Source organism: Strix uralensis, chromosome 27, assembly GCF_047716275.1.
Source record: "Strix uralensis isolate ZFMK-TIS-50842 chromosome 27, bStrUra1, whole genome shotgun sequence".
NCBI lineage: Eukaryota > Metazoa > Chordata > Aves > Strigiformes > Strigidae > Strix > Strix uralensis.
The window spans coordinates 5,732,144-5,752,473 of NC_133998.1; the positions used below are offsets into that span (position 1 = coordinate 5,732,144).

The window sequence follows — 20,330 nt, forward strand, 5'->3', positions numbered from 1 at the left end:
CGGGGCGGGCGGTGCCGGGCGGCTCTGCCGCAAAGGCCTCTGGGAGACGTAGTCCCGCGGGGGCCTCCGCCTCCCTCCCCGCGCCTCCCGCGGCAGCGAGGGCCGGTCAAGGGGCCGAACCGGATCGCTGAGGGGGGCTTTGCCGCCGCCATTCTCCTTCCCCAGCCCCCCCGGACACAGATCGGCGGTAGAGACCGGACGGACTACAACTCCCATCAGGCCGCGCGCCCCCCGCCATTTCCCATCAGCGCCTCAGGCGCCTCCCAGCGGCCTGCGGGCGGCGGCGGCGGGGCGGACTCCATATCCCGTCGGCCCCCGCGCGCCGCTCCTCGCCCCCGCCCCGCCCCTCCCGCCCGTGTTGTCGCGGCGGCCCTGAGATGGCGGCGGTGGCGGCGGGCGCGTCGGGCTCAGCGGCCGGCGCGGCCCCACAGCAGCAACCGCCGCCTCAGCAGCAGCCGCAGCCGGCGGCGGGTGGTGCGGCGGGTTCCGGAGAAGCGGGCGGTGGAGGCGGCGGAGGGGCCGGCGGCGGAGGAGGTGGCGGCGGCGCTGCTGGGCCCGCACCGGGGTCGGGGTCGGGCGGCGGCGCGGCCGGGGGGGAGTCGTGGTACCTGGCGTTGCTGGGCCTGGCCGAGCACTTCCGCACGTCGAGCCCGCCCAAGGTGCGGCTCTGCGTGCACTGCCTGCAGGCCGTGCTGCCCCGCAAGCCCCCGGCCCGCATGGAGGCCCGCACCCACCTCCAGCTCGGCTCCGTCCTCTACCACCACACCCGCAACGGCGACCAGGCCCGTGGGCACCTGGAGAAGGCGGTGAGCCCGGCGAGGGGGGGGCGGCTGGGAGGGGGTCCTGTCAGCGGGGCCGGCCTGTGGTGGTTGCAGACTAACCGGCTGTCTTCTCTTGCAGTGGTTGATATCCCAGCAAGTATCCTTTTCCTGGCCGCCCGGGCGGGGAGCGTCGCTGCCCGGCCACCTCGCTCCCGCAGTGAGGGCTCCCATAACAGAACACCTCCTCAGAGAGAGAGCCTGGCCCTGGGGCTGGGGGTTTAGCTGGTATTTTTAATCTACTTCCGTGGTTGGGAGCTGCTTTCCTAACATGTATATTCTGTTAAGGGCTTTTGGACGTCGGGCTGTTGCTGTTTTCCAGACAGTTTAACATTTACTTAACTCTAGTGCTGCTAGATTCCTCAGTTTGAAGATGTTAAGTTTGAGGCAGCCAGCCTTCTGTCCGAACTGTATTGTCAGGAGGTGAGTGTGCTGAGACTGCTTCAGAAATTGTCGGGTGTCTTGGGGCTGCTGCGTTTGAGTGTCTTTGGTCTTGGAGTAGTGTATCGCTATTACTAATAGGATTTATGAAACTTTTAGAGGTCAGCTGCGATGTAAAAATAGAGTGCTAAAGCGTAAGCTGGAAAGACTTTTGGTCTTTCTTATCATGAAAGTTGCTGCTGGAATTGCAACGCAGGTCTTGCACAGCAAAGGAAGTTTACTTGGCCAAAGTATTTCTTTAGCCCTCATTTAGACAAAGACAGGCTAATTTGGGGGGAGGGAGGGAAGTAGGTGGTTTTCCTCAGGCTTTTGTTGTGTTCCTAGGCTATTTTTATTCTTTTTCTCTGGAAAAGCTTTAACTAGTCTTTACTTTCTCTGAAGCAAATGTTAGCTTTTCTTTTCGCAGGAAAAGTGTATATTAGAATAATGGCCAAAGGAGTTAAATAGCTAATACTTTTGAGCAGACTTTCAGTCAAGTGTAGATGTGTGGGCCCAAACGTTAAATACTTGGCTTTGTTACTTTTCATGTTTTAAGGTTCCTGACCTGTGAGACTTTAACGAGGGATCAACACAGAATCCAACTTGTTTAAAAGTTACTATTGTTAGGGATGAAGTTCCCAGTGGCCTGTTTTTTATGTCGACTATGGTGCATGTTTCTGTTTCAGAATTCAGTGGATACAGCAAAACCTCTGTTACGCAAAGCCATTCAGATTTCACAGCAGACTCCGTACTGGCACTGTAGATTGCTTTTTCAACTTGCAGTAAGTGATTTGTATTGATGACCGTGTTACACTGTAGCCCTGTGATTGGAAAAATGGCTAGAAGATATCTGTGTTCCTCTTAAAAAGAGCTTGGATGTCTTTTTTTTTTTCTTTTTCTTTCCCCAATCATTGCTGCTAAGAGATGAAGAAAAGTTCATGCTATAAAGTAATGATGCACTGGTAGGCTACAGATTGGATCAAGGCCCACTTCTTAGGGAAGAAGGCAGCAAGGATCATTCTGTGGGCTCTAGTAACACGCAACTTTAAGAGACAGAGCAAAATAAAATCCACCTTAGGGCTTGCGGGAAGGGCAAATGTTCTTTTAAAGCCTGCTGGAATTGGAGTTTGCCGACCTGAAGTGTTTGTTTGATTATTTTCAACCTAATTAGCACACAGAGCAGAACTGGGATGGGAAGAGCAGCTGGTGCAAAGGCCTCCAAGCAGCGTTACTCTTCCTGTTCTGTAGTATGCTCCAAGCCTGGCTTCAGCTGCACAGGTCGGACCGTCTTCGCTTCTAGAAATAAACTGGCACATGGTGGAATTTGCAGTGTTTTAACAGTTGTTGCAGTCTTTACATCAGTTGGGAAACTAGTCTTAAAGTGCTGATTGTCCTGAGTGATCCAGCGCATTAGGTGGGGGCCGTATCCAGAATATTAACTTATCAGTGGGACGAGCAGATTATTGCTGAAGAACTCCCCGTTTTTCCAGGTTATGCCTCTTCTCTGTTCCTAAAGAGGCTCGAGGTGTTTAATGCGGGAGTTGAGGGAGTTAATTGCTCTTAAAGGTATTCTGCAGCAGAGAGCCAGTTAGGAAGCAATTTTATCTTTGAAGACTGGCTTAATAGTCACCTGTACTTGTCTTTTCCCCCTTCCTGATGAGCTTAAACAAGCAGACCAACTTTGTTGAGAAGGAGTTGCCAGGCTCCTTTGTGTAGTTTAGGAACAGTGAGTTGTGGAGAGCCTTCCTTTCCTATCGATTAAAGGACAAATGTTTACTTTGCGATGAGTTAATGCCTGAGTACTCAGAAGAAGCTTAAGTGTTTTTGTTGGTGCCTCCCTCTGAATAGGATCTTTCCTTGAAGCTTGATGTTCTTTGCTGATTTCCTTTCTGTCTGCTATTTCCTTTCGGGCTTTTGCTTGACCACAGAGGCCCGTGTGTCTCATGGCCTTGGTGCCTGTTCTACAACCCTGGGGCTTTCTACCTGACTTTGGAGAACTCAGAAAATCATAGGAGGGAGGGAGAGGTGCTCTGGCAGCTGCATCATCCTCTCCCCATCCCCGGAAACACACCTCGCAGACTCTCTGCTCTCCCTGCTGGAAAACACGCTCTGTTGTTCCAGTTACTCCAGGTCCATGGTTATATTGGAGCTGTTGGGATCTGATCTGCACATGATCTTAACGGATTATAACAGCTTTGCGTGGTATGAAACTGGGCTGAGACATTTTCTTTGAAATGTTACAGACATTTTTTTTGGAGAATGCCAGGTGTTCCTGGAAAATGTGTCTAAAATCAGATGATACATTTAACAAGTACCAGTTTAGAACTTGTCACGTGTAAAGCACAGGAGTAATTACATTTTAAAAAAATGCTAACTAAGTTCACAAAGAAAATGCCGATCTCTTACGGACTTTTTTTCATTTCAGCAACTACATACACTTGAAAAAGACTTAGTATCTGCATGTGACCTTCTCGGAGTTGGAGCAGAATATGCTCGGGTGGTGGGATCAGAGTATACCAGGTGAGTTCCCTGGACTTGTTTTTTCTTCCCACAGTAAATATTTTACTTTCCTTTTTCTTTAGAGATACTCTGGTTTTATTTAGAGATGTGATTGCTATGTGGGTTTTAAAAGCAAACCAATATTTCTGAAAGTTTCTCCAGCTCTTTCCTTTTAAAACGAGTAATGTCCACTAAGACTCTGGAGAGTCTTTTTCTCCCACTGAATTTTGTTTATGGTCTTTATCAGCAAAAGTTTTCGCAGTAGCCTGGTTTGACCTTAGAAACTATTGTAACTGGGACTATCCAAAGCTTGGATACAAACCTGAGAGGCTGGGATTTTGGTTCGTGGGGCTGATTGAACCGTTCCATTTAGCTTTTAAATGTACTTTCTGGGGCAGGTTCTTTAATACTCTTTTCTCTGTTGTCGTTGAGGGGGTGAATGGCAGATTTTTTTATTCTCCAGGGTTTTTATTTACAGTTGTGGTTTGAGTAACTTTTTTTTGAGTGTGACGTTGTTTTGTTTCCTTTCAGAGCACTGTTTCTGCTAAGCAAGGGGATGGTAAGTAGGATGTACTTTTTAAATAAACTATTTACTTGTTTAACTGGTATAATGCAAGTTACAGAGCAATAGAATGTAACTTGCTTGAACATAGGCTGTTTGTTTCAAGGTATCTTGCACTTACCTGTGCTTTATATATTGTGTTTTGTTCATGTGAGCAAGCACAGTATTAAAATATATCTGGGATAAGCCTTAAGTCTGCAGGATTCCTGTGAATATGTTCGGCTTTTTTTTCTTTATTAATTATGACAAGTTTCTGGAAGGAAAAACGATAACTTCAAATAGTCACTAGAGCCCTTGTAATTAGGGATGAAAAGTCTGGTCGTGTGAAAAGTGCAATAAGATGCCTTTGAGTCTGTTTTTGTTTTAAATAGATCAATGTACTTGGGGCGCTCCTCTGGGTCTCCAAGTCTTTAAACCGTTTAGCGCAAAAAGAATTAATTTTTCTTTTATAGCTCCTTCTAATGGAACGGAAGCTGCAGGAGGTGCACCCTCTCCTTACTCTTTGCGGGCAGATAGTTGAAAACTGGCAAGGAAACCCCATCCAGAAAGAGTCGTTACGTGTATTCTTCTTAGTCCTGCAGGTCACGCACTACCTGGATGCTGGGCAGGTACGTGTGGGTTGTGCTGCTTAGAGTCCCCACGTGGGAACTGGGGAGAAGGAGTACTGCCTCAAAAGGAGCTAATTATTACACTGAGGTGATTTGGGGGGATTTTTTTTTTTTGGCTGCGCTGTGCTTCTTGTCAATGCAACCTAATTTCTATAGACTTTAATCACAAATGAAATGAGGAGTGAAGAAATTAGTCATTTCTTCTTCCCCGAGGAAAGGTTTGCTGTGATACGCTTATAACCGTGGCGGCCCCTCTGGCTTTTGTATCATGTCGGTGGAGATAAGAGGCTTTGTGTATAATTTTGAAAAACATTTTGAGTGTCTGCTGGTCGTATATGCAAATATGAAGGGCTGATTGTTGTTAATCCTGGAATGGGCCTAAAGTAGTCACTGTTGTGTCGTGCTAGCGTTGTGATTTATGCACGAACTAATTTCCTGAATGTGGGGATTATTTATTGCCGGGCAAGTTTTCCCAACTAAGTAAATGTTCAGGCATCTGGGCTGCAGCAGCTATGTCTGATTTGAATCATCTTTTGCAGGTGAAAAGTGTGAAGCCATGCCTGAAACAGCTTCAGCAGTGCATCCAGACCATATCCACGCTGCACGATGATGAAATTCTGCCCAGCAACCCCGCTGATCTCTTTCACTGGCTGCCCAAGGAACACATGTGTGTGCTTGTCTACTTGGTGAGAAGCTCTTTTTTACTTAATGTATATTGCTAATTAATGAGGAATTGGTTAAAAATTGCTTGGAGCCAGCAGCGATAGATTCTGCAGACCATATGCTGCTTTACGTTACACTGACAGTTTAATTCTGCCACAGCATCTGTGAGACTGTTGCTTTCAGTGATGTCGGTGTTTGAAGAGACTGTGCGAGGAGTCTGGAAACCGGCATGTAACTTTATTAATATCCAAGCCAAATAGAATCAGGTTAACTCGTACGAAGTAGAGCTACGTTGGCTTATTTTTACCAACACAGCGACAGTCGTGACTTCAGATTCCTGAAACTAGTTGCCCCGCTTCTTGAATATGATTATGCTCCTGATTGATGTCAAAAATTAGTTTGAAAAGCTGGTAGCTGAGGAGTTGTGAAAACTCCCAGACCTTTCCTCTTTGCGAAGATAATTTTTTGTAATCTTTCCCATATTTTCCGGCAGGTGACAGTGATGCATTCCATGCAAGCAGGATACCTGGAGAAGGCTCAGAAGTACACAGACAAAGCACTCATGCAGCTAGAGAAGCTAAAAAGTAAGGATAAGGATTATAATTTAGCTGATGCCGCAAGATTCCATTACTTGTTGCTAATTTAAATTAAAACCAAACTACAGCAACCTTCTTCAGCTCACTGCAGCAGCCTGCTGTTTCTGCTGCAGCTAAGAACTTTGCTCTGTTTTAAAACTGGATAGTTACTTTGAATACAGAAATTGAGTTTTGGGGGTTTTCATTGTAACTCAGTAAATGGGGCTGTAAATACCTGCATTTTCATGCTGCCTTTCTGATTGTCCGTGTATTTGGTTATCCAAGTTTTTGATTCAAATGAGTGTGTGTTCCCAAGGAGTTTTTCATTTACTGGTGCTCAGATTCCCACTCCTGACAGTTCAGGCATTGTGGTGTTGGTGTGGGTTTTTTGATTGTGGGGGTTTTTCTTTGTTTTGTTTTTTTTTTTTAAACCTGTGACGTACGGAAGAGGAGCTGGGCAGTATGCTGACTCTTCTGACACCAGGTGGTCCAGCCAAAGGGATCACTCTTGAGATTTCCACAAAGGAGTCTTTGTACTGAGGTCTCACAGAACCCCCTGCAGTTGAGGAAGCTGGCTGGGTGCGGGGGAGGCTGTGTGCATGGGATGTTCATATTGTCTTAACTTCACTTACTGAGTTACTTTTGTTCCCTTTTCAGTGTTGGACTGCAGTCCTATCTTGTCATCATTCCAAGTTATTTTGTTGGAACACATTATCATGTGTCGGCTTGTCACGGGGCACAAAGCCACAGCACTGCAGGAGGTAAAAATGGGCTTTGATCATTTCCCTAGTTGTGGATGTGTGCAGTGATAGCTTTTAAAACATGGCAGTTTCAGCTTTGAGGAAGATACTTGGGCTCAGATGGGGATTCCAGCAGTGCTAAACTACTAACAGATATAGTCAGGCCTAACAGTGCTCAGGATACCACAACTCTGAAGCCGTGGAATTAGCTTTTTCTTAATATTTCAGAACACTTCGGAGCTCGTGGAGTCAACAATAATTCATCAGTGGCTACATCGGACACCTTCCTGATCGGGTGTCGCAGTCTGACTCTGGTGTCTTTTCCCTTTCTCTCAGATTCATGACAGAATGGCTCTTAACTGCCTCTTAGTGTTCCTGTCCTGTCCAAGTATTTCTTAGTTTTTAAGGTTTCCTGCCTTTCTGTCCTTTCCTCCTCTTAGATAGTTTGGGGGGAAGGAAGAGAGGGACAGTGTTATTTAATGCAAGAAAGAACTGAGCTTTTTTTCCATTCTCACAGTCATTTTTAAATCCTGTTCATCAATCCCTTATTTATAGGACTTGCTGCTGTATCATCTCAACCTCTGCTGTCAGCCTTCTCATGAATGTACTCGGGCGTTGGGGGGAAATTTAGCTTGCTAAAAGAGTAGTCATCGGTTCTGGCTTATAAAACTCATCACAAGCACATACCCTGTGGAAGATTTTGATCCCAGTTTCTCTGTTGCATGCCAACTCAATCTCTGAGCGTGTCAGAAGAGCTCTGACTTAGGTTTGCAGGTGGTGCCACCATATGGTGGAGCTGCTGCAAAGCAAATAATTCAAAACCAGTTTGAGTGTGCGTCTGTGTGGGAGGTGTGTGTATGGAGCCGTGTGTACCTTGGCTGGAGGCAAGGCTGGCCTCTGCTGTTACCTGGGAGCATGACTTGGGGTTCTTGAAGCAATCGCTGCAACGTACGGAATGAGGTGGATGATGCAAGTAGGTGGATTTAGAGAAACGGAGAAAAAGTATCTTAAAATATGTTGTTTTTTTTTTTTCTAACAGATTTCACAAGTCTGTCAGCTCTGCCAGCAGTCTCCCAGACTGTTTTCTAATCACGCTGCCCAGCTGCACACTCTATTAGTAAGTGCCTGTGATTACCAGTAAACTTTTGACTCTAGAAGACAGTACCCAAGACTCGTACTTGTCACCGGGACCTAACGAGGACGTAGAGAGGCAGACAGTGATTTCCTGCTGAGTAACGGGGCTGCGTTACCGATTGCCAGCCCTGCTCTGGTTGGACTGGATGATCTTCAAGGTCTTTTCCAACCTAGATGATTCTGTGATCCTGTGACTCACCCCCAAGGCTGTCAGAGGCTTAAGTCCCTTTTTAAAATAAATGATGTGTAACGTGATAGTTAGTGTGTAAGGTAAGTACAGGAGATTTGTACTGTGCGCGTTTGAGACAGTGTGTTGTGGGAACTGTGTAAGGGGAAGAATTTATGTAGTGTTGCTGTTTGAGTATTAAATTAAGGGGTGTTTTTTAGATAAATGGGGCATTTTTTACAGGAGCTTATTATTTTGAAGAACTTTGTGTAGAAATTGCTTATTTTTCCCAGAGCCAAGCAAAACTAAGACGTGCTGGTTATCTTTTTTCCTGCTAATATCCTGGATTTCTTTGGTTTTGTGCTGTCCTTTCTTCTTTGCATTCTTGACTTGCTATAATTATATTATGTGTTACCTTAGAAATATTGTGTCTTCTGCAGGGGCTCTACTGCATTTCTGTTAATTGCATGGACAATGCAGAAGCACAATTTACTACAGCACTGAGGGTAAGACTTTCTTCCCAAACTATTTACTGTGGATGTTCAATGTGGAAATGGGCTTGTTGCAATTGTTGTGTGGGTCGCCAAACACTTGAGGTTGGAAGGGAAATCTGGAGATTGTCTGTATTAGTTGCACTAGTTCATTTGTGTTTTCTTCTACCCTGAGCACAGCGCAGGTCAGGAGGATTTATTACCAGCAAAATATCAGACACCAAATCTGTGATTTAGATGGGCTGAGCAAATTCTGGGTTAGATGCTGAAATATTTGACTCTGCTGTTGGTATCTCGTTTATTTTAGCTCACTACACATCAAGAACTGTGGGCATTTATTGTGACAAACTTAGCCAGTGTGTACATCAGGGAAGGCAACCGGCATCAAGAGGTAAGTTGGTTTCTGACTGTTGTTCTAAAAATCAGAACTTTCTTGGAGAGAAAACCACTGTGCTTGGATTATTCTTTTTTTCTGAGCGTTTTTGCAAAGTGGTGCCTTGTCTGGCAGCCAGGCAAACTCCTTCGTCAGGGTAATGTCAATTAATGGTAAAGAACGAGTGGTATCAGCTGGCCTCGCTGCAAACCACCGAAGCGGAGTGTTCTGGATGCAGCACAGAATTCTCTGCAGCGCTGGGAGGGCAAGTTCCCAACGTGTGGTGTGTGGTTAACTCTGTCATCTTGACTCATTCAACCTGTGCGCTTCGGTTTCCATCTGTTCAGGGCTTTTATTAGATGACATAAAACCTAGCAAGGTTTAACTAAACAGCCAGAAATAGGTATGTGCGTGTGTGTGTGTGTGTTCGTTTCGCTTCGGCCCGGTGCCTGAAGCCACGTTAATGCAAAAATTCAGCTGTGTGCACTCTGACGTCGGATCCCTCGGCAGTAACTTTTCAGAGACACGCAGGTCTCTTCTGAAGAGGCTGTAAATGAACTTTTTCACCAAGCACACAGGACTCTGTTAAAAAGCTTAGAGAGCAAAAATAATAATTAAAGAAGTTGACTCTTTTTTTTTTTTTTTTGCCTGGTTGATTTCTAGTTTTAATTAAATAGCAAAACTGATACAGCACTCATTTGGGTCTTGAACTGCTCAGATATGACAGCTAAAATTTTTCTGAGGGAATACTAACACTGCGTAGAAAGTTCTGTGAAGTCTGAGAAAGCATATTTTATATAAAAGTGGATGTTAGGATCGGAATGGGCATGAAAACTCAATGTTGGAACGTTTGTGCGATGACCTAACCCGTACAAGTAAACTTGAGTGCGTTTGTGGTGACTTGCACCGTTTTGATTTAACGTGCACTTCTTACAAAAACACTTGCTGTCGGTACTGTAAGCCTGTATGTGAGAAACACTGATTATCTTTCTTTTCCCCTCCTACTTTTGTAGCTTTACAGCTTATTGGAAAGGATAAATCCAGACCATAACTTTCCTGTGAGGTGAGAATTCCAGAACCTATCTACATGCTGATGTTGCATTGGTGACGGTAATACTGGATTTGTAGCAGGCTTTTTTTTAAAAGAAAACAAAATCAACTTCTTTTCAAGGCAGAAGTTCTGACCACGCATTAAATATAATGTTTTGTTCGGAGATTTGATTATTAGGCAAATTCCTAGAAATCTGTCTGTAATGCATGTAAGGGCTGCACAATGCCGAGGTTTCAATGCGTTGCTTTGTCCGTAGCTCTCACTGTCTTCGAGCAGCAGCTTTCTACATCCGAGGTCTGTTCTCCTTCTTTCAAGGAAGATACAACGAGGCAAAGTGAGTATAAATCGGTGCACTTGGAAGGTTGGGGAAAAAAAGGAGAGACTAAATCAAGCTTTTTAAGATAAAAATGAAAACCCCGAGGCCTTGCTTTCAAACCTGCTAGCTCTTCTCCCTGTGGATTTAGTCAACCTTCTGCTTCACTTAGAGGAAAATACCAGGAAGCTGTTTGGTTTTAGATCTCTTTAGTTCTGAATGCTGAGAATAACACTTGTGCAGCGTTCTGCAGCGGCACGCCTGAAACAAAAGCTTTTTAAAGGAGGACCCGTGTTAGACTCCTTTTTTGCTAAATGAAAGGTGAGGGTTGGGAATGAAGTGCTTTGTTTAAGGTCACCTGCAGCACGCGTTTATTCCAAAGTGCTAATATTTGCCAGTCGGATTAATTCAGTTCTTAATAATGTTTCTTAGGTACTGGAGTTTTTAAAACGCTTTATTTTTGCTCTGTTTTGGTAGACGATTTTTGCGAGAGACGCTGAAAATGTCAAATGCAGAAGACTTGAATCGATTAACAGCATGTTCTCTCGTACTCCTGGGTCATATATTCTATGTGTTAGGGAATCACAGGGTAAGCCTTCGCTGCCGCCGGTATTACCGTGTAAATGTTTGACTTGTCATTTGCCAAAGAAAATCGGGACATTTTGTGAAATTAATCTTATTTTAAGAATGCTTGTTTATTGGTATCCCGCTAAAAGTTGGCAGCTTGTTGACTTACATAATTCTGTAGCTGTAATTTGCATGTTTAATAACGCTTTAACAAAGTAGTAGTGTTTGAAGCCTATTCTAGAAGGGTGTGTTTCTATAATGCCTGAAATCACTTGAACAAAGGAGCTGAATAAAGGACAAATAACATCATTCAACTGGATTGTTTTGGAAGGAATTGTGGGTACAAGCTCCTTAATTCTCACCGTATGCCAGAATGCATGAAATATTTCTATTATCTTGCACAACATAGACACTGTAATTCCTAGGACAGAGCAAAATTCCAGACAGCTTTAGATATGATGTTTACGTTATTGTCCCATTAAGCACTTCCACTCGTTAGCTAGAGCGTGGCAGCAATTAGACAAATTTTCAGCACAAATTTAACATCTCTATGTAATGTGTATTCGCAAGGGGGGGAAAAAAATATCCATTTTATTTTGATATCTGCTCTTCACCAGGAAAGTAATAATATGGTAGTACCAGCCATGCAGCTTGCAAGCAAGATACCAGATATGTCTGTGCAGCTGTGGTCTTCGGCTCTCTTGAGAGGTAAGTTAGGGAAAGGTCTTGCACTTAAAGAAAGCGGCCAGGAGCCCCTCGCTGCTCGTGGGGGATCAAGTGGGGGGGGTGCAGGCCGACGCCAGCCTCGCTGGGAGCGAAGTGAAACGCTGCCTGGCTTTGCAAAACACCACTCAGAGTGCGAGGTGGTTCTTCCAGTTAGTGGTGTGCAGCTCTGGCAGTGCTGTCAGATGCTCCGGGGGGCTTTGGGGGGGGGGGGTGTAAGACTCCTGGGGCGGGAAGGGCCTGGAGCATCCCCCCCCGCCCCGGCCCCGTGTGACTGGTGCGAGCGGCTGTCGCGTTTCTCCTGCGGCTGCTGGACGGCAGGTCCCGATGCAGACACCTGAACTCAGGAAGGGCCCCGGTTCGCACCCCTGTAGCATTTATTCTGCTGCTGCTCTGCTTCCCTTCGACTGCACTTCCAATTGTAGTAAACATTTGATTAAGTTTCACTTAGGCTTTGCTTCTGTGTATGGGCTCTAATAAATATAAGGGACTATTATATCGCTTCATACATAAATATTGTTTAATCTGACTTACACAGGCCCCAGGATGCTTTGTTCAAATATTGACTAGCTTCTTGGCAGACCGTCAACATTAATGCTGCAATTGATTTGCTCTCACTAGAAAATAAAGCTGTAACTCTACCCTTTTTCCAAGAACTTATCCCGCAGCTTCCATTTATATTAAATTGTCATGTTTACTATAAGCACAGTGCTCTGCATCGAGCTCTGTGAGCCAGGCTTATTTTCTGCTTTGCTGTTGCCTTTGCTACAAAATCGCTTCCAGGCGATTGAAATACTTTTCTTACTCATTTCCAAGTAGTAGTTGATGTACAAAACCTGCCGATAGTACAATGATGAATCTACTGTAGATGAAACACCACCCCGTGTTCAGCTGCTGTTGCCTCCGGTCGTATCCACGAGCCTGGGAACAGTGAGAGGCAGTTCCCGTTCTGCTTTGATTTTTCCTAAGAGCTTTCTCTATAGAATTAATTAACTACTCTTGAAGAAAAGGTGCTTGATGAGGAGAACCAGAATACAACCACATCTTCATCGATAGGAGATGCAGCGTCCCAGCCCAACACACTGCTGCTTGTAATTTTATAGCTGAAATTGGGTGATTCTTAGTAGGTTACCAGTCTTAAATCTGACTGAGCTGATAACTGTGAGTAAATCTCACAGAAAACCAGACACTAAGATCAGCTTTCGGTGTACACAAAGCAGCAGGCTTCTGTAGTCCCCCAAAAGCAAGGATTCACAAAAAAAAAAAAGTGTTGCTTGACGTCTGAAACGGGTGTTGCTGAATCCCGCAGCAGTGAGCCTTTGCTGTCCCCACTAGATGGTGCTGGAAACTCAAAATCCAAACGCAAACGGCAAAGGGGCTTTTATTGGAGTGGGACACTTGCTTCCTCCTTTTAGAGCTACCGTAATGTTATTTTTAATAGTTGGAAACTAACACCAAATCCTGCAACGTGCGCTGCCGCGCTACTGGAAAAGGGGAGGCTTCAGGTTCCCAAATGCCCCTGCTTCTCTAAAAGTGGTGATAATCTCTTAAAAGCAGTGATAAAACTTTGGTATATTGGCTGTTTAAATGATTCTGTCATCAAATACAGGGAAGAGCCTTTTTGGATAAGAGAGCTGGTCAGCTGAGCACAAGCAGAGCCGGTGTTTCTTGGTGAGCACACGATGCTCTTGTCTTTCAGACCTGAACAAAGCCTGTGGAAACGCCATGGATGCACACGAGGCAGCACAGATGCATCAAAACTTCTCCCAGCAGCTCCTCCAGGACCACATTGAAGCGTGCAGTCTTCCAGAACACAATCTCATCACGGTAAGCGACCTCCATCTTGCAGTTATGAGCTGTTTTTAAGGCAAAACTTTGCTTTCCTTTACTATTCCTTCCTTCTGCTGAGCGCGCCTCAGTAAGTTGCCAAAATTCAGTCTACTTCTAGTATTTAAACTGGACTGATAACAGAAAAAGGGAGTGTAATAGGTTAATTTTTATAAAGGTTATTTGGTGGGGCGTGGTCTTTGTTTCTTAGAAGTGTTTTCTTGGTAAACCAGAACTTTTCTTTTTTTAAACAGCTTTTGTAGCAGGTAGCCACTTTGACAACCATTGCTTTTGAAACAAACTTACTATGTTCTCAGGTTTAATTTTAATGTTGAGGTCATCCAGTCTGCCTTGTTCTGGGGAGTGTTTGTACACTGCTAAAAGTACAATTTTTTACTGATACATTAGCATTCCTAAGGTTTGGGGTTTTTTTACTTATCTATAAATTCAAATATTCCAGTTACACCATCTGATGTCTCTGTAGCCGTTGCCTTAAGGTGCAACTTCCTTTAGACTTCAAATATTGATAGCCTTCCTGTCAGAAATGTTTTTAACACTGTTTTTAAAATATAGAATGTTTCCTAAGCTGCAACCCAGCAATGGCATAATTTAATGTTCTGGATTGAAATAATGTCCAAATGGGAACATGAGCTGCAAGGAACTTGATGTCTTTTTCCCAACATTCCCTTTTGGGGAGAAGAAAGGGGGGAAAAAGGCCGATAGGAGGATGCTATTTGCTGGCTTTGCTCACGAAGGGATCCCCAGACTTGTGAGGATGAAAGTGTCGAGACCCCCCGGCCAGGCGCCTGCCTCCACCCGTGAGCGCGGCCCAGTGACACGAGCCACCGCTCCCGCCTCCCTGTCTTTGCTTGCCGTGGCATAATCTGTGCTGGATTAGAAATCTGGAGGGGGAAGAAGATTAAAAAAACCAAATATTAAATCTGCCCATTTTAGAAGATTTTTGCCCAATGTGAGAGAAAAATATTTTAGTAGCGAAATGAGAGAATCAGAGGCTTTACTTGCTCTGGGAACACCAGAGCTGCAGTGCATAATGGGCTCAGACACATCCAAAGTTAGTCCCTCGGTGGTGGAAGTCACAGTTTCCCACGTTTGGACGGTCAGAGGTTTACCTGTAAGAGCAGGAAATGCTTTTGCTTGATCGCCATTGACCCTGGATCCAGCACAGGAGTCAGCTGGGTTTGGAATGACGGGAGCTCCACGCATGTAAAACAAAGTCAAACCTGATACGCAACTTCTCGTGATGAAATCTTTAATTATCTCCCGGTAGCGAACGTCTCTATGGCGAGCTCCTTCCTCTGGCCTCGCTGCCGTTCCTCCCCTCCCCGGGCAGTGGCTGTAGGATTTTCATGCTGTTTGTTATCTTTCAGTGGACAGATGGACCACCTCCTGTACAGTTCCAGGCACAGAACGGACCCACCACCAGCCTGGCCAGTCTCCTGTGAAACAGAATAACTATCAGGACAGTGTGTTTAAAAAGAAAAAGAAAAAAAAATGCCAAAAAAGGAGAAAAAAAATTCATGCAAAATCTTTTCTTCAAAGAAAAGGCAGCAAATTCCTCTTCTAGCGAGGGCCTTGTAGGAAACAGATTGCAAAGACAACGTACATTTCATAGACTTGCGAAGTGAGAAGGGCATTTTAAGCTGCTTTTACATAATGTGTGTGAATATACAGCTAGTGTGTATATACCTACTGGTTTTAATCTGCTTTCCTCTTACTGAGAATTAAGGTTTAGTCCAAAGGACACTTGTTCCTTAAATTGTTAGGTATCTACTTTTTAAAAATTGTCACAGAAATGAAGAGGACTCATGCAGTTTTGAATACCAAGCCTTCCCTGGAGTACGATGCATGCCAGTTTTAATGTTTTCTGTGCCCTTCCGCTCCTGGGAATAATTGGATTAAATCATGATTGATTGTAGGGTGCCCTAAAGTTTGAAATTTAGTTTCTGAGGTAATATTCTTTCCTTCTCGTTGTCTGCAAGTCGTTGCCAGTGCTGTTTGTAGCCTTGCAGTGAAGGCCGGGAGGAGATGGGCGCGATCCGAGTGCTGAGGGGTGTTCGCAGCCGGGGGGGTGCGAGGTCCTCAGGGTGTCCCCCCCTGGCCGAGCAGCAGGTTCCACCTCCCGGATGCAGGAGTGTGGGACAGTGTGCCACCACTTCATCCCTGGGAGGGTTTTTTCCTTCTGTCTCCCCGCACTGATGTGCGGGCCCGCCCAGGGGCAGGCAGAACCACAGCTCTCTCCATCTCTGCCACTTGGTGTGATTTGTACAGAAAGAGGAAAGGTCTTGTCCTCCTGGCTAGTCCTGCGTTGGCCAAGCAGCTGGGAAACAGCGTTTTTTGCATCTTTACTGCAGCCTCACCAAGGGAAGGCAGCATCTGTGCCTTAATGATTTTTACAAGTCAGAGTTAAACTAGGTGGTTAAAACCCAAATCCAATATAAGCCAGAGGCTTATGATAAAAACTATAGTCTTGCCCTTGGCAAAAACTTAACGTTTCCAAACTTTTCTGTGTTGGCTTTCCTGTTCTGTCTCAGTGTTTTGAACTCTTCAGCTGTGAATTCTCACTGCGTTTGCCTGTGCCTCGGCAGCTGCCTCAGAACAGGAGAGACGAGGCCCAAGTTTGTTCTGCAGAAAACAGTGTGAGAGTTGTTAATTCCATGAAGCAGCAGCAGCAGCTTTATAGCAAGGATCTGTGCCAGTCCGTTCAGTGCCATGTAAAGCTTGGGAGGTTCATGGGGTTGAATAAAGGTCTTTTTCTCTCTTGGTAGCTCTGCATATTTATCTCCCAACTTAAAAGGGGTAGGGACAAGGAATCTGCTAGAAAAATCACTTGTGCAGGGCTCTCTGTGATTGCTTCTTGGGGAGGAGGAGAAAATTTTAGAGGAAATATTTGACCCCTTCAAACCTTTAAAACTTACTGCAGAAGGAATACTGTGAAATCTGTCTTTAATCATAGGATGGTTTGGGTTGGAAGGGACCTTAAAGATTACCTAGTCCAACCTCCAGTGGTCATTCTTTTTCAAAGTCTTCTGTCTAGCAACTGCTCGGACACACTTGCTTTTTGTAATTCAAACCCCTCAGTTTTTACCACTAAATGATATTAAGAGGACAAGTGCTTGTCCAGTTACCAAATAGGATTTTATGTTTCCTCTACTGGACATGTGATGCCAGTTTAGGTCCTGTTCTCAGACATGTACTCTTGCAGAAGCCATGTGTATTTTAGGCCTTGTTCGGTCTCCACCAGGGGAAAAAACGGCCTCAATATTGGTATAGGGAGAGAGTCTCATTACTGGGTTTGCAAGAAAAAAATCAGTGCTGTTTAAAATCTCCCTTAAAACTCAAAAAAAATAGGAAAGAAGTTTGTGAGTTAGCGTACAGGGTATTTGGAGGTACCACATACAGGGAGAATCCACGCAGATGGGCCCCGTCCTGCATCTCTTGCTCACTGAGACCGTGGTGGGTGTCACCACCCGGCTCTCACAGCCTCCTGTCCCCTCGGAGGCTCTGGGCTGCGGAGCTGCCCCCGGCCCTGCTGCGGTGTTCCTGGGGCCGGGGCAGGAGCCCGTCCCCATGGCAGCACTGTGGTGGCCCCGGGTCATGGCGAGAGGAGGAGGAGGGTTCATGGGTCTGAGCTTGGCTGGGCCACGGGGATCTGTTAGAACTTCATAAGCTCAACGGCTGGCGTGTGCTCGGATTCCGATCGGGAACGATCGGGTAAATCCTACCTCGGGGAATATCGATACCACAGGGACTATTTTTAAGTCTTTCCCTTTTTTTGGTGTGTGTGTATGGGAAGCAGTATCTCCCTTTGGCTGCTCCCTCCAGAAGTCACTGAGTTGCAAGGACTCAGTACCTGGTTTTAAGCGCCTAAATTTTCTTGTAGCTGAGGAATGACTAGTAACTGCAAAACAAGTACTTTAAAATCTGCTAGAGTCCCATTCAGGTCATCCAAACATTCTCTTTTTTTTTTTGTCTTTTGTCATCCAATCTGAGGCTGTTATTTAACTGATTACATGCTCATCGCAACTATAAATTGCTTTAAATGTTGGCCAAAAAAGTGCTGCTTCTATAAGGCAATATTAAAAAAAAAAATCCCAACTCTAGAGAGCTGTGGTTTGGGCTGAGTTTAAGAAAAGCACTTTGCAGCAAGTGAGATGTCCAGGTAGCTGCATCTCCTGACCTTCTCCTGCTGCTCGAGGACCTGCAGAGCTGAAGATTGTGTTGGGGGAGAGCGATTTGCAGTGGCAGTTTTCTGGCTTCTCCTTGTCGGTACTTGTGTGCGGACCAGGCTGCTCTGTAGCTCGGCTCCTTTGCCGGTCTGTCCTCGGAGGGAAGGAAGTACTTGAGGGAAAGCTGCCTGCTTGCTTCTGATGGAAGTGCGCTCAGGTTTGAACAGGAACCATTTGCTGAATGTGGGAGCTGAACTGGTAAAGTCAGGAGGAACAACCCGGGATTCCCTCGGCTGTGACGAGGCAGGTTGGCCTGGGCTTTGCTTTTGTGCAGAACAGCGCTCGGCCGCGCTCCCCCGCAGCCTGTGGAGGCCAGAACTCTGCTCCATTTCCAGAGTCCTCTTCCCATCACAGAATTTCACAAATCCTGTAAATTTGAAAATAACTCGGTGATTTTCTATCTCTAAAATTCAATGTACATTTGTTACAATGTACAGTGCTTTTTAACTACACTTGTATATTAAATTATTTAATAGTTTTTGCTTTTCAGTATCTTTTGTATGTAGCAGAGATTAAAACAAGGACCTCATAACTGAAGTTCTTCCTAATTTTCGAATGCGTATGTAAAGTTGAACAGAAAACTAGAAGTTTACAGTTTACAAATAATGTTCTGTTAAGTGCTTGGTCTGTCTAACTTGATTTGAACAACCTATTTCTAATCTTTCTTGTCCAATCATTTAATTCTCTATAGAAACAAACATGAAGTCTTTTATGAACTTCTAAAAAAATTATTCTTCTAAAGATGTAATTTAGAGAACTGTACAGTTTTTTCTCTAGTATTTTTAAAGGAGTAGCAAGAACTTACACAGAAGCATCTAATCACTGTTTTGTAGATAGTGTAAAAACTTATATATGTATAGAGAATGCAGTCTGAAGTGTTTGCCTGTTGTATTTCATTTCCTACACTATGAACATCAGAAAGGCCCACGTACACAGGAAATCTAGATCAATCTGGCGGCTGGGGAATTAAAAAAAAAAAAAATAAAAAAAAAATCGTGAACTTCATCCCCCGTCATCCCATCTGTGCACTCACTGTGACACCAGGAGCGAGAACCGACATTGGTAGAATGTCAGGGCCTTCTGCTGCAAAGCTGCCTGTGGACACGTGGAGTTCAGCACCGTGTATTCCGTGTTACTTCACTGCTTTGATTTTATTCATTTTTTTTTTTCCAAATTCGCCAGAAAGTAAAATGATGACAGGAGCTCAGTAATGTCCCATTTCACTTCAGAGATTACTGACCTCTCCAAATCATGCTGAATAAACCCGTCTCCGGAATGTACGGCAGTTCTTGCCACAGTGGTGAGAAGTGAGAAGGAAATCGTGTCGGTAGTTTAGGCTGTACAGAACACTTGGAGAAATCAGGATGAAATAACACCCGTCTGTGCTCTTCTACTGTCTGTCTTAGCAAGTGTATTTAATTGTTTCCTGCAGTGAACCTTTAAATGTTACGTCAGGTTTGTACAATGTATTGTTAAGTGTTTGTAGTTCTCCATAAGTAGCAGGACGCGTACCCTCTGCCAGTGCTCCTTCCCCAAGCTGTAAATACAGTAACTCATGTAATGAGACGGAACCGGGGGCATCACTTTGTTGCCTTGGTTTCCTCTCGTTTTCTATATTAGAAGAATTTTTAAATAAAGTTTAATTTTACTTCTTCTAGCAGTTTGTAGAATACTAATTCCTTTAGTTGACCTGCAGGCGCTCCTCCCTACAAAAGACACATTTTAGGTGGCCACAGTGAGTTACCCCCTGGCCCAGCCCGGCCTTAGAAGCTGTTTTAAGGCCCTGGGCAGAGCGCTGGGGGTGCCGGGGGGCAGGCGGGGAGTGGGGCTGGATCATGCTCTGCCCGCAGCTTGGCTGAGGGCTCCTGCCTGCAACGAGAACCAGAATTTCCTGCTCGCAAATGTCCACCGAGCGCTCGCCTTCGCACCCTGGAGATGGCCGAGGGTGGCTCTGAACCGGCTCTGGAGACGGCCGCAACCTCGGCAGCCCTCTAGGGTGAAACAAGACTTTTGTGGATCAGTCAAACGCCTGGAATTTCTCTTACTTGGTCTAGAACAGGAGTATTTCTCACGGCAGTCGTGCAGTCACGAAGGACGTTGAGTATATCTGACCTTCACAAATGGGATCTGGTTTAATGGAAGATTGCTTTTTGTGTCTTTTATCCCAAAATTTTCTGGCAGGTATTTTTACATTTGCAGCTTAAATTTAAAAGGAAGAAGAAAACTGCTGAATTAATTTGTCTGAAATTTCGACGAAACTAAAAATTTTAAGACTTAACTGCAGACGGTCCCTTTCCAAAACATCATCTGAGCTGCTCAGCTAGTCCCTTGAATTTCATCACAGAAGCCGAGTAGGTTCTGTTCCAACAAGTTACTCACTAGATGAAAATTTAAACCCAAATGGCAGCTTCCTCTCGACAATGAGCCTTGGCTCTGCTGACCCTCCAGTCTCCTCACCCTGGTTATGTGCAGTTCCATCCTCAGAAAAAACCTGTATCTGGCATAAACCGAGTTGTCGTCTCCTTCCCTCCGTCCTGCCTTGTTCATCTGCTG

At 45.1% G+C, this 20,330-nt stretch overlaps 1 protein-coding gene and 1 long non-coding RNA gene across 2 annotated transcripts; one reads left to right on the forward strand and one right to left on the reverse strand.

Annotated features, from left to right (window-relative positions):
• Positions 1–377: 377 nt before the first annotated feature.
• Positions 378–19,434, forward strand: MAU2 (MAU2 sister chromatid cohesion factor). The gene is made up of 19 exons (XM_074851775.1): positions 378–806; positions 901–918; positions 1,176–1,241; positions 1,925–2,020; positions 3,664–3,758; positions 4,269–4,296; positions 4,752–4,907; positions 5,447–5,593; positions 6,064–6,154; positions 6,803–6,906; positions 7,925–8,002; positions 8,626–8,691; positions 8,984–9,067; positions 10,063–10,112; positions 10,357–10,434; positions 10,891–11,002; positions 11,598–11,688; positions 13,403–13,530; positions 14,919–19,434. The coding sequence occupies exons 1-19, from the start codon at positions 378–380 to the stop codon at positions 14,991–14,993; spliced, it is 1,992 nt and encodes a 663-aa protein (XP_074707876.1). The 3' UTR covers positions 14,994–19,434.
• LOC141935551 (uncharacterized) lies at positions 14,503–17,868 on the reverse strand. Its single transcript, XR_012626573.1, has 2 exons — positions 17,729–17,868; positions 14,503–14,987 (listed from the first exon to the last, which is right to left on the reverse strand). It is a non-coding gene; the product is annotated as an uncharacterized LOC141935551 (long non-coding RNA).
• Positions 19,435–20,330: the final 896 nt, after the last annotated feature.